The 17,287-nt window shown below is 43.4% G+C and overlaps 1 protein-coding gene across 4 annotated transcripts in view; it reads left to right on the plus strand.

Annotated features, from left to right (window-relative positions):
* The window catches only part of slc36a4 (solute carrier family 36 member 4), a 434,983-nt gene that overhangs the window by 36,345 nt on the left and 381,351 nt on the right, over window positions 1–17,287 (plus strand). For all 4 annotated transcript variants that reach the window (XM_072476443.1, XM_072476444.1, XM_072476441.1 and 1 more), the window contains one exon: window positions 2,793–2,888. In XM_072476443.1, coding sequence (XP_072332544.1) covers window positions 2,793–2,888 — 96 coding nt within the window. The remainder of the gene's footprint in view (window positions 1–2,792; window positions 2,889–17,287) is intronic.

Consider the following 17,287-nt stretch of genomic DNA (forward strand, 5'->3'; position numbering starts at 1 on the left):
AAAAGTGATTTGAATAGCAGTGATTTCAAGGAATGTTGCACAAAGGCAGAAACAATACCAGTATTTTGTTGTTGTGATTTTAAAAGGAAAAATGGCATGCTGAAGTCAAAAAGAAAAAATGTTAAAATGTTCAGCAGGTCAGGCAACATCTGCAAATAGTAGGAATTAACATTATAGACTGAGAACCTTTTGTCAAAACTTCTGAAATAAAAATTATCCAGCAGGTCGAAGGACAGACTAGGTTTTTTTCTGTTTGTTTAAAGATGCTGTTTTTGCAGCATTTTCTATATTTAAAGAAAATGTCTGAATTGTTGGAATGGCTGTTACAGATAAATGTCCGAGCTTATAGGACTGTAAACTCACAAAGGAACTCAGAGGATACCATCAATTGTAAAGGATTTTAAAATATGTTCTATGTGATGAATTTACTGTCTTTTAAGCTGTCCATTTATCTGTTACTTTTATTATGACCATAGACTGCTGACTATTGGTGATTTAACCAGTGGATCACCACACACCTCCGGCAAGGGGCAAGATTGAGAACGTGGGGTCTTCATGAATAATCTCAGCCGTACGGGAATTGAACCCATGTTGCTGGCCTTGCTCCGCATCATGAACCAGTTGTAATGGTGGCCAGTTTAGCTCACTTGGTTAGACAACTGGTTCGTGATGCAGAGCAAGGTCAGCAGTGTGGGTCCAATTCCTGTCTGGACTGAGGTTATTCATGACGATCCGCCTTCTCAACCTTGTTCCGCGCCTGGAGTGTGTTGATCCTCTGGTCAAATCACCACTGGTCAGCTCTCCCCCTCAAAGGGGAAAGCAGCCTATGGTCATCTGGGACTATGGCGACTTTACTTTTATAATCTGTATATTTAAATATTTAGTAAAATTAATAAAAACATTTCATTTTTCCAATGAAAAATGTCTTGACAAATTAATTCCCTATATCATAATCAGTTGTCATAATGGGCAATGAAATCCAATGCAAAAAGGGATTTTTCCCTTTTATCCACCATCCCATTTTTGAATGTGATATAGCTGACTGACTGCCATGTGATTCTAAATGAGAGATATAATGCAGGAACATGTTCTCTACATAGTGGCTCAAATTATGTGGTTTCATTCTTGTTGGTAGTATCAAAGGGGATATAATATTTGGGGAAAATGTACCCCCAAGCAGCCGTAATATTTTGAAAACAATGGGCAGAATTTTACCATTTGTTTTGCAAAATTGTGGCAGTGAGCAGGAAAAGTGTTCGCCGCTTTCTCCGCTCTATTGCCAGGAACACAGTGCAAAAAAAACTTGAAGGGATGGATCTCGTGACGTGAATCTGCCCCGCCAGTAACTTAGTGCTTTTAAAGAACGGGGTTCCATTTAAAAAAAAAATATATTTTTTATTTCCCTTTTTCACATTTTCTCCCAAATTTACATCCAATAATCAGTAACGAATGTAATGTCAATCCCTATATCAATAACAACGATCCCATCCTCCCACCAAACCCCAGATATTAGCCCGCATGTTAACATAAACAAATGACAAAAAGGAATCAGGAATCACCCATAATCACCAACTTACCCCCCCCCACCTAGTGTTTGATGTGATCTAATTCTCGAAAGTGCATAATGAATAACGCCAATGAATTGTCGAACCCCTCCATCCTTCCCCTCAGTTTAAATTTGACCTTTTCAAGCCTCAGGAATTCCAGCAGGTCCCCCTGCCAGAGCACAGGGTGGAGAGGTTGATCTCCACCCTAACAGGATCCGCCTTCGGACGATCAACGAGGCGAAGGCTACAACATCTGCCTCCGCGCCCGTTTCCAAACCCAGCTGATCCGACATCCCGAATATGGCCTCCCAAGAGCCCGGGTCCAGTTTCACATGCACCACTTTAGAGATTACCCTCAACACCTTCCAGTAATCCTCCAGTTTTGGCTCATCCTCGCTGTTGTAAGGTGTGCTCTATACACCACCTTCAGCTGTATCAGCCCCCACCTCGCACACGAGGTGGAGGCATTCACCCTCCGGAGCACTTCCCACCAGAACCTCGCCTCCATACCCTCTCCCAACTTTCCCTCCCACTTTGCCTTGATCCTTTTTAGCAGCGCCTTCTCCTCCTCCAAAATAGCCCCGCAAACCGCCAATACTACCCCCTTCTCCAGTCCCCCTGCCGTCAGCACCACCTCCAGCAACGTAGAAGCCGGCTCCACTGGGAAGCTCTATCTCCTTTCTGGCAAAATCTCGACCTGCCTGTATCTAAATATTCCCCCCTGTTCCAGCCCATACGGGGTTCCATTTTTAAAGGCGGCCCCAGTGCCTGGGGGTGGTGCCTGGGCATGACCCTCTTTCCCCCCCACCCTCGAGTGATGCACACACCTGAGCTACTCGGGTAGGTCTGCCTGTCATGTACATGCTGTGTGAAATGACCAGTCGTAATTCTTGCATCACTGGCGGGGCCAGTAATGGGGAGACTTCCCGCCAACATAAAATGTGATTTGGCCTCTGGTGATATTTTGTGCTGCTGTCACCAAACCTGCCCAAGAAGAACGGGAGCGGAGAATACCGGCCTATCTCTTGGTAGGGTTGGAAATCACATTTTGAGATTAAGTTCAGTTGACTTCAGATCATTTGACTACAACCAAAGTTGATTAACAATTAGATTTTTTTTTGGTGTTAAAGCAAATGATTAAATACACTTTCAGATCTAGTAATTTGCAATGTGACTTGGTGTTCGAAATAAGATTAAATGTGTGCGTCATCGCTCCAGTTTGTAAATTTGTTTTTCTATGTGCAGATTTCAAAAGCAAGGTCTGAGTTATGGTGACACTGTCACATTTGCTATGGAACAAGGACCATTCTTATGTCTTCGAAACAAAGCTCCATGGGGAAGGTAAAATTCTTTGCAGTATAATATTAGAGGATGACCACTTTAAGTATTTTTAGGTTGTTGAAAGATTAGATTTTTGTTTAGTCTCCAGAAGGTGAGTATATCCATCACATTAGGTGTTAAAATTAGTTACTGATACTAACCTCTGTGCTTTCTTAATATATAAAGAAAAAATGTTGGAAGGACAAGCAGTCCTGAATGGTTTCTTTTGCTCTGCCATTGTTCTCAGAATTGACCTGCAAGCAGTTAACCTAATTGATCTCCGGAGATGCACAGCTATTAGTTCTTGTGGTATGGAGCAACACACAACCTTATATTTCTTTATTTGCCACTTTGTTGACAGTTGTAGCTCACATTCTTAGAATGGGGAGATTTGCAGGGGGTGGTGGGTGGTGATGATGAAAGGAAAAATGTTGAAAGGTCAATTTGACTGCAGGCTACAGGAAATAATTTGGGTGCTGTGTAAGATTTCTTTTGGATGGATTATTTATAAATCCGTTTGCTACTGATTTTGAATGTGAGCAATCACCACATGACCCATTATTGTCGTTGGAATGCTGGATTATTCCAAGATATTGAATTGATTAATTCCAATTAACTTTGAATCAGAAACAGGGGCAGCATGGTGGTGCAGTGGTTAGCATTGCTGCCTCACGGCACTGAGGTCCCAGGTTCAATCCCGCTCTGGGTCACTGTCCGTGTGGAGTTTGCACATTCTCCCTGTGTTGGCGTGAGTTTCGCCCTCACAATCCAAAGATGTGCAGGGTAGGTGGATTGGCCACGCTAAATTGTCCCTCAATTGGAAACAATGAATTGGGTACCCTAAATTTATGAAAAACACAAATTTGAATCCGAATCAATTCTAGCTGCTAGCTTTTCCAGGTACTATTTTTCTAGGGTAACATTGTGTTCTGCAGTCAAAGATAATCAAAATCTGGTCAGTTTTCCTTCCTGACAGACATTAGGGCAGCACATTGGTTAGCACTGTTGCTTCACAACGCCAGAGAAACTGGTTCAATTCCCTGCTTGGGTCACTCTGTGCAGAGTCTGCACGTTCTCCCTGTGTCTGTGTTGGTTTCCTCTGGGTGCTCCGGCGGTCCTGAAAGTTGTGCTTTGTCAGGTGAATTGGCCATTCGGAATTCTCCCTTTGTGTACCCAAACAGGCGCTGGAGTGTGGCAACGAGGAGCTTTTCACAGTGACGTCATTGCAATGTTAATGTAATCTATGTTCTATGTTATGACACTGAAGATTATTAGTGAACCACAAGATTTGTTGAGTTCAGTTTCACACTTAGTATTTGAGCTGATTGTCTCCATCAGTATTCCAATACCCTAGATTGAGGAAATGAGAAAATATTGAAAAATAAATGCTTGTCCTTTGCTCAAGTACAAGTGGTTGTATTATTAGGATTAGGAGGAAGACAGTTCAACAAGAGACCTGAAATAGCATTTGCTGTATATCCATTACTTGGGATTGGCAGCTAAACGTTCCAGGATTTAGATGTTTCAGGCGGGATAGAGGGGGATGTAAAAGGGGAGGCGGAGTTGCGCTACTTGTTCGGGAGAATATCACAGCTGTACTGCGAGAGGCCACCTCAGAGGGCAGTGAGGCTATATGGGTAGAGATCAGGAATAAGAAGGGTGCAGTCACAATGTTGGGGGTATACTACAGGCCTCCTAACAGCCAGCGGGAGATAGAGGAGCAGATAGGTAGACAGATTTTGGAAAAGAGTAAAAACAACAGGGTTGTGGTGATGGGAGACTTCAACTTCCCCAATATTGACTGGGACTCACTTAGTGCCAGGGGCTTAGACGGGGCGGAGTTTGTAAGGAGTATCCAGGAGGGCTTCTTAAAACAATATGTAGACAGTCCAACTAGGGAAGGGGCAGTACTGGACCTGGTATTGGGGAATGAGCCCGGCCAGGTGGTAGATGGTTCAGTAGGGGAGCATTTCGGTAACTGACCACAATTCAGTAAGTTTTAAAGTACTGGTGGACAAGGATAAGAGTGGTCCGAGGATGAATGTGCTAAATTGGGGGAAGGCTAATTATAACAATATTAGGCGGGAACTGAAGAACATAGATTGGGGGCGGATGTTTGAGGGCAAATCAACATCTGACATGTGGGAGGCTTTCAAGTGGCAGTTGAAAGGAATACAGGACCGGCATGTTCCTGTGAGGAAGAAAGATAAATACGGCAATTTTCGGGAACCTTGGATGACGAGTGATATTGTAGGCCTCGTCAAAAAGAAAAAGGAGGCATTTGTCAGGGCTAAAAAGCTGGGAACAGACGAAGCCTGCGTGGAATATAAGGAAAGTAGGAAGGAACTTAAGCAAGGACTCAGGAGGGCTAGAAGGGGTCACGAAAAGTCATTGGCAAATAGGGTTAAGGAAAATCCCAAGGCTTTTTACACGTACATAAAAAGCAAGAGGGTAGCCAGGGAAAGGGTTGGCCCACTGAAGGATAGGCAAGGGAATCTATGTGTGAAGCCAGAGGAAATGGGCGAGGTACTAAATGAATACTTTGCATCAGTATTCACCAAAGAGAAGGAATTGGTAGATGTTGAGTCTGGAGAAGGGGGTGTAGATAGCCTGGGTCACATTGTGATCCAAAAAGACGAGGTGTTGGGTGTCTTAAAAAATATTAAGGTAGATAAGTCCCCAGGGCCTGATGGGATCTACCCCAGAATACGGAAGGAGGCTGGAGAGGAAATTGCTGAGGCCTTGACAGAAATCTTTGGATCCTCGCTGTCTTCAGGGGATGTCCCGGAGGACTGGAGAATAGCCAATGTTGTTCCTCTGTTTAAGAAGGGTAGCAAGGATAATCCCGGGAACTACAGGCCGGTGAGCCTTACTTCAGTGGTAGGGAAATTACTGGAGAGAATTCTTCGAGACAGGATCTACTCCCATTTGGAAGCAAATGGACGTATTAGTGAGAGGCAGCACGGTTTTGTGAAGGGGAGGTCGTGTCTCACTAACTAGGATAGAGTTTTTCGAGGAGGTCACTAAGATGATTGATGCAGGTAGGGCAGTAGATGTTGTCTATATGGACTTCAGTAAGGCCTTTGACAAGGTCCCTCATGGTAGACTAGTACAAAAGGTGAAGTCACACGGGATCAGGGGTGAGCTGGCAAGGTGGATACAGAACTGGCTAGGCCATAGAAGGCAGAGAGTAGCAATGGAGGGATGCTTTTCTAATTGGAGGGCTGTGACCAGTGGTGTTCCACAGGGATCAGTGCTGGGACCTTTGCTCTTTGTAGTATATATAAATGATTTGGAGGAAAATGTAACTGGTCTGATTAGTAAGTTTGCAGACGACACAAAGGTTGGTGGAATTGCGGATAGCGATGAGGACTGTCGGAGGATGCAGCAGGATTTAGATTGTCTGGAGACTTGGGCGGAGAGATGGCAGATGGAGTTTAATCCGGACAAATGTGAGGTAATGCATTTTGGAAGGTCTAATGCAGGTAGGGAATATACAGTGAATGGTAGAACCCTCAAGAGTATTGAAAGTCAAAGAGATCTAGGAGTACAGGTCCACAGGTCATTGAAAGGGGCAACACAGGTGGAGAAGGTAGTCAAGAAGGCATACGGCATGCTTGCCTTCATTGGCCGGGGCATTGAGTATAAGAATTGGCAAGTCATGTTGCAGCTGTATAGAACCTTAGTTAGGCCACACTTGGAGTATAGTGTTCAATTCTGGTCGCCACACTACCAGAAGGATGTGGAGGCTTTAGAGAGGGTGCAGAAGAAATTTACCAGAATGTTGCCTGGTATGGAGGGCATTAGCTATGAGGAGCGATTGAATAAACTCTGTTTGTTCTCACTGGAACGAAGGAGGTTGAGGGGAGACCTGATAGAGGTATGCAAAATTATGAGGGGCATAGACAGAGTGGATAGTCAGAGGCTTTTCCCCAGGGTAGAGGGGTCAATTACTAGGGGGCATAGGTTTAAGGTGAGAGGGGCAAGGTTTAGAGTAGATGTACGAGGCAAGTTTTTTACGCAGAGGGTAGTGGGTGCCTGGAACTCGCTACCGGAGGAGGTAGTGGAAGCAGGGACGATAGGGACATTTAAGGGGCATCTTGACAAATATATGAATAGGATGGGAATAGAAGGATACGGACCCAGGAAGTGTAGAAGATTGTAGTTTAGTCGGGCAGCATGGTCGGCACGGGCTTGGAGGGCCGAAGGGCCTGTTCCTGTGCTGTACATTTCTTTGTTCTTTGTTCTTTGTACTACTACTATCACATGCACTCATGAACAGTTAGATGTCAAACTTGAAATTTTCAGCCAGTTGGCAGCCTCCACATCAGCCTAGTGTAGAGGAGTGAGACTACCACTGAAGCACAGTGGGCTGGATTCCCCGTTTGCCGATGCAGAAATCTGGAAAGGCAATCGTGTAGAGAATGGCTCCCATGCCAAAATCGCGGCAGGCGCTGAATCGCGCTACTCCGCCCCCTCCAAATTGGCAGCTTTGCAATGCACGCTGCAACCGCATTCACACCTCATTAGTGGGCCCACCGGCGATGCTCCGCCTCCAATGGGCCGGGTTCCCGAAGGCGCAGTCCATGTGTGCTCTCAACGGTCGTGAACCTGTCGTGGCTGGAGAGAGAGGGTATACGGACAGTGTCCGGCGCCGACATTCGAGCCACTGGCCGGGGGCTTCTGCCAGAGCTGGGGCGAATAGTGGGGGGTGGCTAGGGGGTGGGCTGTGGGGTCGTGTTGGACGGGGACATGGTCCAGCAGAACCAGGGCCATCTTTTCTGATGCGGTCGGTGTGTATGTGGAGGATGTATAGTCTACGCGCGGCTGAAGCTTGTCAGCCCTGTGCATGTCCATCATGAGTCCAGCGATTTTCCCCAACCGTTGCTCGCACGTTTTGTGGGTGTTCCACACGGTGGCGGTGCTAGCCCTTCACTGGTAGCGGAATTCGTGTGGGTGTGGCTCCGATTTTTCCGATGTGGAACTCCACAGATCCTCTGTTGGCGTCAGCACTTAGACTCAGGAACAGAAAATCCAATTCAGTATATCCATTAATGAGTTCTAATGAATAATAATTTTTCTTTGCAAAATTATAGCAAAATGATTTTCTAAAGTGATATTGCTGCACTATTTATTAAGTCAGTGTACCGGTTTGTTGCCATGAACACTTCACTGGAGGAGAAAAAAATCTAATACAATCTTTTTGATCATTAGATTGCCATTTTTGATTTTATGCTTTATTGTTCAGCTGAGAAGCTGTTGGTTGATATTTGCATTTTAAAAATTATAAAACTCAAATTTCGGCAGATGATTTTTAATTCAATTCTGTTCAAAAATGCACAAATAGGACTATTGCTTCCTCTGAAAATGACCCCTGTTTACACTAAGCTCGACTGAGTTACAACATTTTGAAGTGCCTGGCAATAAATCTCGTCTAGAAATTCGGAGATCCTGCTATTGGGCGGCACGGTAGCACAGTGGTTAGTTTTGTTGCTTCACATGTCAGGGACCTTAGTTTGATTCCTGGCTTGGGTCACTCTGTCTGTGTGGAGTCTGCACGTTCTCCCCGTGTCTGCGTAGGTTTCCTCTCACAAGTCCCAAAAGATGTGCTTGGTAGGTGAATTGGACATTCTGAATTCTCTCTCTGGGTTCTACCCGAACCGGTGCCGGAATGTGGGGACTAGGCGATTTTTGCAGTAACTTTATTACAGTGTTAATGTAAACCTACTTGTGACACCAATGAAGATTATTTTATTATTGTAATGGAGGTACTGATTTTCTATGATAAATATTGTGATTTAATGACAGTAGGGCTTCACTGTCTCAAACGTTGAAGTTTGAAAATTGATATTACAAGGCCCCTTTCCCCAAGAGTCTGTTAGAAAACCAGCAATAATCACCGGATGTATAGTACATTGATTTTTGCAGCAAATACATTTATTTTTACACCTTGCTACTAACCTGTGAGATCCTCCTTGATCCTTTAGAGAGACTGAGTCATGCTAAACTTTACATTTTATTGTTGGCTTCTACCCCATATGAATTGGACATATCAATCTTTCTTAGATAGCCTGTATAAATAGAGCTGTTTTGGAGTTTTTGCTGTTGTCAAGTTAAATTTTTTTCTTTCACTTAATTGTTAATTTTCTTTTCTTCATTTGTTCTTATTGCTGTTTGTGACATTGTTTTTGCAGGAATTTGGTTAAATTCCTCCTACAGTTTTGCTTGAAGCTGCAAATGGTTATTAGGGTGGTGTCAGGTGGTGTTTATCAAATGGCTGTAGTGGGTGTACATTTAAGAAATGGGTGTTTATCAAATGGCTGTAGTGGGTGCACCTTTAAGAAATGGGTGGTTATCAAATGGCTGTAGTGGGTGTACCTTTAAGAAATGGGTGTTTGTCAGTAAGCTGCAGTGATGTCAGAGCGTGGGTGGAGCTGGGTTGTCTGTCTTTCACTTTTGCTTTGAGCTAGCAGCTACACTGTGTTCAGTTTTGTTTTGCAGATTGGGAGCTGCATCCAGCAAAAACAGGTGTAATTCTGATTTATTTCTGCATGAAAGGAATGTCTTCAAATCACTTGCTAATTTAAAAGCGATAACTGCTCTCAGTAGAGAATTTAAACCTGATGTCTGTGTTGAAGAGGGTATTTTCCTTATGGACGTTGCAAGGAAAGATTAATCTTTGGGGATGATTGGTGTTGATAGTTAAGATGTTTACTGTGGGTTTACAAAGTGTGTACTGGTTTCATAAATAAACATTATTTTTAATTTGAAAGTACTTTAGATCTCTGCACCACACCTGTAAAGTAGGCCTATGTGCTCACCATAAACATAATCTATTAAAAGTTGTGGGTCAGGTGAATTCCATGATACACTTTGGGGTTCTCTCAACCTTGGCCCGTAACAAATTGGGGGCTCGAGAGGGATAAAAGTCTATCTATTGGGTGGCTTAGTGAACTTAAAGATAGTTTGTGGTTGCTTTTCAGGTGTGGTATTTTAGTTTAAGTAGGGAGTGTGTTGTGGACAAATGCTTTTTCAGAGGCTCGGAAATCTTTGGGGTGGACGAGGTCACACGCAGTACCTTAACAAGCAGAGACTAAAAAAGAGAGATAAAATGAGATAGAGAAGAAAAAGAGAGAAGAATGGAGAAAAGAAAGAATGGCCCTAGCAGAACAAAACGAAAGAGAAAGGGAGGAAAGGGAAAAAGAGAGTTTGAGCTTCAGAAAATGGCCATAAAACATCACAGTTAGTTAAAATTGGCGAATGTAAAGGGAAACGTCAAGTTGGAGGATAGTGATGAGGATAAACAGAAAGAGCGTCATAGTCGAAGGCTTGGTGGGGATCTATTTAAATATGTCCAAGCATTACCAAGGTTTGATGAGAAGGAGCCTTTTTAATTTCATTTGAGCAGGTAGCTAAACAAATGAAATGGCCATCTAACATGTGTGTATTACTGGTTCAAACAAAGCTGGTAGGTACATTCAGTGAAGTGTTTGCATCACTACCGGAGGAGGTATCTGGGACGTATGAGGAGGTGAAAAAATCCATCTTGGGTGCATATGAACTAGTGCCTGAAGCCTACAGAGAAAGGTTTAGAAATTTAAGGAAAGAATTTGGTCAAACATACATGGAGTTTGAAAGGATCAAACAGAGTAATTTTGATTGGTGGATAAGGGCTTTGAAAATAGACCGAACGTATGAAGCTCTCAGAAATTATACTTTTGGAGGAGTTTAAAAATTCAATTCCTGATGTAGTGAGAACTCATGTGGAAGAGCAGAGGGTTAAAACTGTGAGGTTAGCAGCAGAAATGGCAGATGATTATGAATTAGTTCATAAATCAAAGCTTGGTTTCCAACATCAGTTTCAGCCTGTGAGGGATAGAAACTGGGGACATGAGAAATACTCAAGTAAGGGAGAGGTAAAGGAGATCTGATGGGAGACGATAAGGAGAGTGTACCTCAGATTTAAAAAGAAATCGAGGAGGGTGGAAGAGATATGAAAAGTTTAAAATGTTTTGATTGTAATAAACTAGGCCATGTAAAGTCACAGTGTTGGTGGTTGAAGAAAAGCACTGGGAAGGCTGATGTGGTAAAACAGGATAAGACGGTGGGGTTTGCTAAAGTGTTAAAGGAAAGCCCAAGTGAAGCGAAGGAGGTGCAAACGATTGTACAGCCTGATCAAGAGATGATTGATAAGAAGGTGCCAGATCTCTATAAAACAATTTACTTGTGTGGGTAAAGTTTACTCGTGTATCAGGAGGAGCAGGTAATTAAGTCACAATTTTAAGAGATACAGGGGCTAGTCAATCTTTAATGGTAAGAGATGAGGACTTATGTAGTTTGGGAGAAATGTTGCCAGAAAAGGTGGTAATATGTGAAATTCAGGGTGAGAAGAGTAGTGTTCCATTATATATGATAAAGTTGGAAAGTCTGGTGAAGTGGTAGTAGGAGTAATAGAGAAACTATCTTGCCCAGAAATACAATTTATCTTGGGTAATGATATAGTTGTATCGCAGATGGGAGTGATGCTGCCTGTGGTTGATAAGCCAGTGGAAAATCAGACAACTGAAGTGTTGAAGGACGAATATCCTGAGATTTTTCCGGATTGTGTAGTAACAAGGTCGCAAAGTCACAGGTTAAGACGAGGATAAATCAGAGAGTGAAGATAAAGTTGGAGTTCAATTATAGGAAACAATTTTTGATCAGATGGTTGGAAAAGAACAAGAACAGGTGGAGGATGAGGCGGATATTTTTAATTCAGGAAAATTGGCGGAGTGACAACAGAAAGATAGAGAAATAAAACGGATGTATCAGAAAGCAGACACGGAAGAGGAATCTGAGTGCATACCAGAATGTTATTACCGTAAAAATGATGTCTTGATGAGAAAATGGAGACCTTTACATATGCAGGCGGATGAAAAGTGGGCAGAGGTTCGTCAAGTGGTATTGCTGGTAGGGTAGAAAGGGGGTGTTGCCAGTAGCACGAGAGTTACCAGTGGGAGATCATTTGGGAGTAAGGAAAACTCAACCTAAAATCCAAAAACATTTTTATTGGCCTGGACTACATAAAGATGCAGTTAAATGTTGTCAATTGTGTCACGCATGTCAAGTGATAGGGAAACCTCAAGCAGTGATAAAACCAGCGCCCTTGATACCCATTCCAGCATTTGAGGAACCATTTACAAGGGTCCTCATTGATTGCGTAGGACCGCTTCCTAAAACGAAAAGTGGGAATCAATATCTTTTGACTATAATGGATGTGTCTACTAGGTCACTCCAGTATGTAATATTACAGCAAAAAAGATTGCGGAGGAGTTACTTAAATTCTTTACTAGATATAGATTACCCACAGAAATACAATCAGATCAAGGATCAAATTTTACCTCCAGGTTATTCAAAGAAGTTATGGATAGCTTGGGAATAAAACAATTTAAATCAACTGCGTACCATCCAGAATTGGCTAGACAACATTTAAAAGTTGCACAAAATGTGATGAAACGAGTAGCGGACAAGAAATCCAAAGTTCGTAGTTTTGCCAGTGGAAATAAAAGTTTTAATACTGTTACCAGTGGTAGGTGAACCTTTAAAAGCGATGTTTTGTGGATCTTTATCAGATTTAAAGGAAATTAAGTGAGGTGAATTATGTGGTAAAAATGCCAGATAGAAGGAAGACTCACCGTGTGTGTCATGTGAATATGCTTAAAAGGTACTTTGAAAGGGAAGGAGAGCAAATGGAGGAGGTTTTAATGATTCTAACTCAAAGTGAAGAACCAAATCCAGATTATAATAATAATAATCGCTTATTGTCACAAGTCGGCTTCAAATTAAGTTAGTGAAAAGCCCCTAGTCGCCACATTCCGGCGCCTGTTCGGGGAGGCTGATTACTTTGAATTTGACTTCCCTCAAATTAAATTGGAAAACGAGGATGGTCTAAAAAAATTGGGATAAATTGTTGAGTTACCTTCCAGAGGAAAAACGGACTGACCTGAAAGAGTTAATGATATTACATGGGCAAGTTTGTGGAGATATGTTGGGCAGCACGAAAATAGCTATACATGATGTAGATATGGGAAAAGCTGTTCCAATCAAACAACATCCATATAGACTTAACCCTTTAAAATTGGCACAGGTTAACAAAGAGATTGAGAGTATTCTTAAAATGGCGTAATTGAAGTGGGCTGCAGCCAATGGAGCCCACCTATAGTGATGGTGCCTAAACCAGACGGTACCCAACAGTTGTGTGTGGACTATAGAAAGGTTAATGCAGTTACAAGAATGGACTCTTTTCCTATCCCACGTTTGGAGGATTGCATTGAGAAAGTGGGACAATCAGCTTTTATTTCAAAACTGGATTTACTTAAAGGTTACTGGCAGGTAACTTTATCCGAAAGGGCAAAGGACATTTCAGCTTTTGTGACTCCCTATGGTATATACCAATTCAAAGTTATGCCATTTGGCATGAAAAATGCCCCAGCCATATTTCAACAATTAACTAACAAAAAGTTGTTTCAGGATTACCCAATTGTGCGGTATGCAACGCGATCTGGTAATTTTCTGTGAGACATGGAAAGAACATTTAAAACATCTGATGGACTTGCTGAAGAAACGTCGAAAATTTCAGCGGACAGCGGAGTTTCAACAGACTTTTGAAGGCCTAAAGGCTGTGCTAGCCAATGCTCCTGTGTTGGAGAATTACAAGGGGCTCTGTGATTAGATTGAACTAAAGTATCTGACCTTAATGAGAAATGCCGAGGCGTAGAGAAATGGATTGATCGTGCAGAGACCTTCTTGTCCAAAGAGATTGTCAATCAAAAGGGATTCCAGATGGAGGAAGAAGAACGAAAATGGACTATGTTATTATAAATGTTTGCATGTTTGTTTTGTTAACAAAAAAATGTATATTCACTGTCAATATTTCTTAATGGAAAGTGAAAAGGTGAAAAATGAAACCATAATAAAGTTGATGGTTTGTTATTTTTTTTCTTGGGGTGAGGTGTCATGTGAGTACCTTAAGAAATGGGTGTTTATCAAATAGCTGTAGTGGGTGTGCCTTTAAGAAATGGGTGTTTGTCAGATTTGTTCAGTTTCGTTTTGCAGATTGATAGTTGCATCCAGCAAAACCAGGTGTAATTCTGATTTCTTTCTGCATGAAAGGAATGTCTTCAAATCACTTGCTAATTTAAAACTGATAACTGCTCTCGGTAGAGAATTTAAACCTGATGTCTGTGTTGAAGAGGGTATTTGTTTTATGGGTGTTGCAAGGAAAGATGAAGGGTTACTTAGAATATTGTATCTGTGGGGATGATTGGTGTTGATAGTTGTTAAGATGTTTACTGTGGGTTTACAAAGTGTCCTGGTTTCATAAATAAACATTATTTTTAATTTGAAAGTACTTTAGCTCTCTGTTGCACCACACGTGTAAAGTAGGCCCATGTGCTCCCATAACCACAATCCATTAAAAGTTGTGGGTCAGGTGAATTCCATGATACACTTTGGGATTCTCTAAACCCTGGCCCATAACAGTGGGCATTCCTTGGTTTCAATAGCGCTTGCACAATTTAGGTGAGTCTTCCGACACCCTGGGCTAGTGCAGTCAATTCCAGCGCCAGAGTCCCAACCTAAGTGAAATAACCAATAATTTGTATATAGTTTCTGAGATCTTTAACCCTTGACTGCTCCAATGAGCTGCAGGCCCCAGAGCTGTAAGTAAAGCACAAAAAAACTTTATTTACAACAAGAGAAGAGATAAACATGTAATGACAATAATAGAACAACGGTCTGCTAATCTAATTCCCCTTCACTGTCCCACAGTCTACCCACCTACACATAAAACAGACACAGTGGGGATGGGAAGGATCAAAAATAATGGGGATTAAAAGGGTGTGAGAGTAATTTCTTTGCTGCTGAGCTTGTAGTCTTCCTGGGATGGAAGTGTTGAAACCCACTGATTGGATTAGAGCTTCTAGTTTGTGCCTTCAGCCTTCTCAGGCTGTAGGAATTCTTCTGGGGAGTTAATTTCACTTTCAGCAATCTGAGTCTTCACGCTGAAGATTTCCCCACCAGATTGGCTCTCAGTCTCACAGAGCTAATATTAGAATTCTCGACCTGAGAATTTAAAAGGGGGTTTTCCATCCAATCAATCTCTTGGCCACTGGTTTGGTCTCCTGGCAGGTTTTGGCTGTTTGTGGTGCAGAGAGAAATAAAAAGTCTTCAAGGCCTTTAGAGATCTCAGGAGAGATTCCAGAGCTGTGCCTTCCACAGTCTCTCAGAAGTTAAACTTTCACAGGCTGACTGGAGAAGGTGCGAATCGGCATTAGCTGATTAAGAGCATCCAAACCTGTGTCCCCACTCTCTCCTGGACAAAGCAGAACTGAATTCAAAATGGAGTCAGCTGTTTTTGCCAGAATCTTCTGGAATATCTCACACCAATCAGGATCAAGGGTCAGCCAAGACCCGGGCCTACAAAGCAGTGGATTGGCTGCCAGCCAAGTCCATCACAAAATGACATCACTGGACCGAACCAAATAACACATTGCACTGGGCGATCCTTGGGCTAGACCACTTGGCACCTTGCACTGGGGGTGATTCAGTAGTCGTCCAGGTACAAAAGGTAAAAGCCAAAAAGGACAACCTGCAAAAGGAAACCAGGGGACTGACAAAGATTTACAAGAGGCTTCTTACATGAGAAAAATCAATCTATGTGCAAACAAGAATGGCCTTGGATACATACCCATGCTTGTCTCAGGGCCCACATTTGGAGACTAAGGCACCTGAGAGAATTCTGGTCTTTGGTGCATTTACTTTGCGAAAACTCAGATTTTTGTAGTCCCTTTAAGGTAGAGAACTTTAATCCAGGAGAGAAATCTTCACATGCTGGTAAGATTATTAGTATGTTCACCATTTACACTCAGTTCCAAACTGGCATCAATCCTTTAACAAATTGCATCGTTGGCTCTTCACAGATCATAGAATCCCTACAGTGCAAAAGGAGGTCATTTGACCCATCAAGTCTGCACTGTACCTGTGAAAGGCCACTCCCCTGTCCCCTGTAACCTAACCTGCACATTCATGGACGCTAAGGGGCAATTTGGCACTGGCCAATCCACCTAAACCTGCACACTTTGGACTGTGGGAGGAAACTGGAGCACCCAGAGGAAACCCATTCAGACAGTGGCAGAATGTGCAAACTCCACACTGTCTCCGAGGTCAGAATCAAATCCACGTCACTGACACTGTGAGGCAGCAGTTCTTCCCACTGTGCTGCCCAGCGTGATACACCAAGCAGTTGACTGCCATGAGGCAGCTTAAATATGTCTTGTGGAAAGTAGGTGTCAGCATAAATAATAAAATAACTTTTGGTGAGTGGCACGATTCCCAAAGGTGGGGCCTCATGTGGCACCCATGTAGCGATTTGACTATCAGATCACTTTGCTCCTTTGCCTCCACCACTTGTTTCTCTTCAGGTTTTGTTCGTCAAACCCACTGTTCACTCTGGATCAACTTGGTGAGATAAATTTGGAGTTTTCTATGTTGTCTTGCTCTGGGCTATGAGTTGCAATGCTAATGTACAACTAGACAAAAATAAAAGAAGAACTAATGTTAGACTGTTTGTTCACTGACATCCCTTCAAATGTGACTTGCATCTTATGACACCAGGTAGAGTCTTTAAGGTTTTGAGTATGCTGAGGCGGTTGAGTGAAAGGGTGACGAGATGCAATTGTGGGATTGCACAAATTCTCAGTTCAGGAGGGACCTTGGTGGAAGGGGGAGAGGAATTCTCCGAGCCCGCGCGGGTTGGAGAATCGGCGGGAGGGCACGCAAATCCCGCCACGCCACTCCTCGGTGACTGGAGAATCGGCGGCAATCGCGCAGTCGCCGCTTCAGCAGCCCCCGCGGTGATTTTCCGCGCTCGACGGACCGAGTGCCTGCCGAATCCTGCCGGCGTCGTTTGCGTGTGGTCCTACCTGGCAGGACCTTGACGTTCTGGCTGCGGGAGCTGCCGTGACGTGGGGAGCCGACTCTGGGGGGCGATCTGGGGCCAACGATCAGCGGGCGCGCTAATTCCGGGGGGCCCTATGTTATTCCGTGCCGGGCCCCTGTAGGGCTCTGCCATGTTGCCCGTGGGCCGTCTTGAAGACGGCCGTGACGCGCATGCGCGGACCCGTGCCGGCCGTTTAGGTCCGGCTTTCGGCGGCGGAGCAGCGCAAAGCCTAGAGGCCCGTTGACGGTGCCGTCACTCGCGCCTGTTTTGACGCCGGCGTCAACACTTGTGTTTCATTTCCTCCAACTTCTTCTATGCTCTTGTTTCCTGGAAAGCCCAGTCAAAGGCATCCGATTAGTGAGCAATCCTGTATTGGGTACCTGTTTTGAATTTTGTCAGCTTGTGAAACTGATGAATTGATAGAGTGCGTTTGGAGTAACAG

This window comes from Scyliorhinus torazame, chromosome 15 (genome assembly GCF_047496885.1).
Source record: "Scyliorhinus torazame isolate Kashiwa2021f chromosome 15, sScyTor2.1, whole genome shotgun sequence".
Taxonomy (NCBI): Eukaryota; Metazoa; Chordata; class Chondrichthyes; order Carcharhiniformes; family Scyliorhinidae; genus Scyliorhinus; species Scyliorhinus torazame.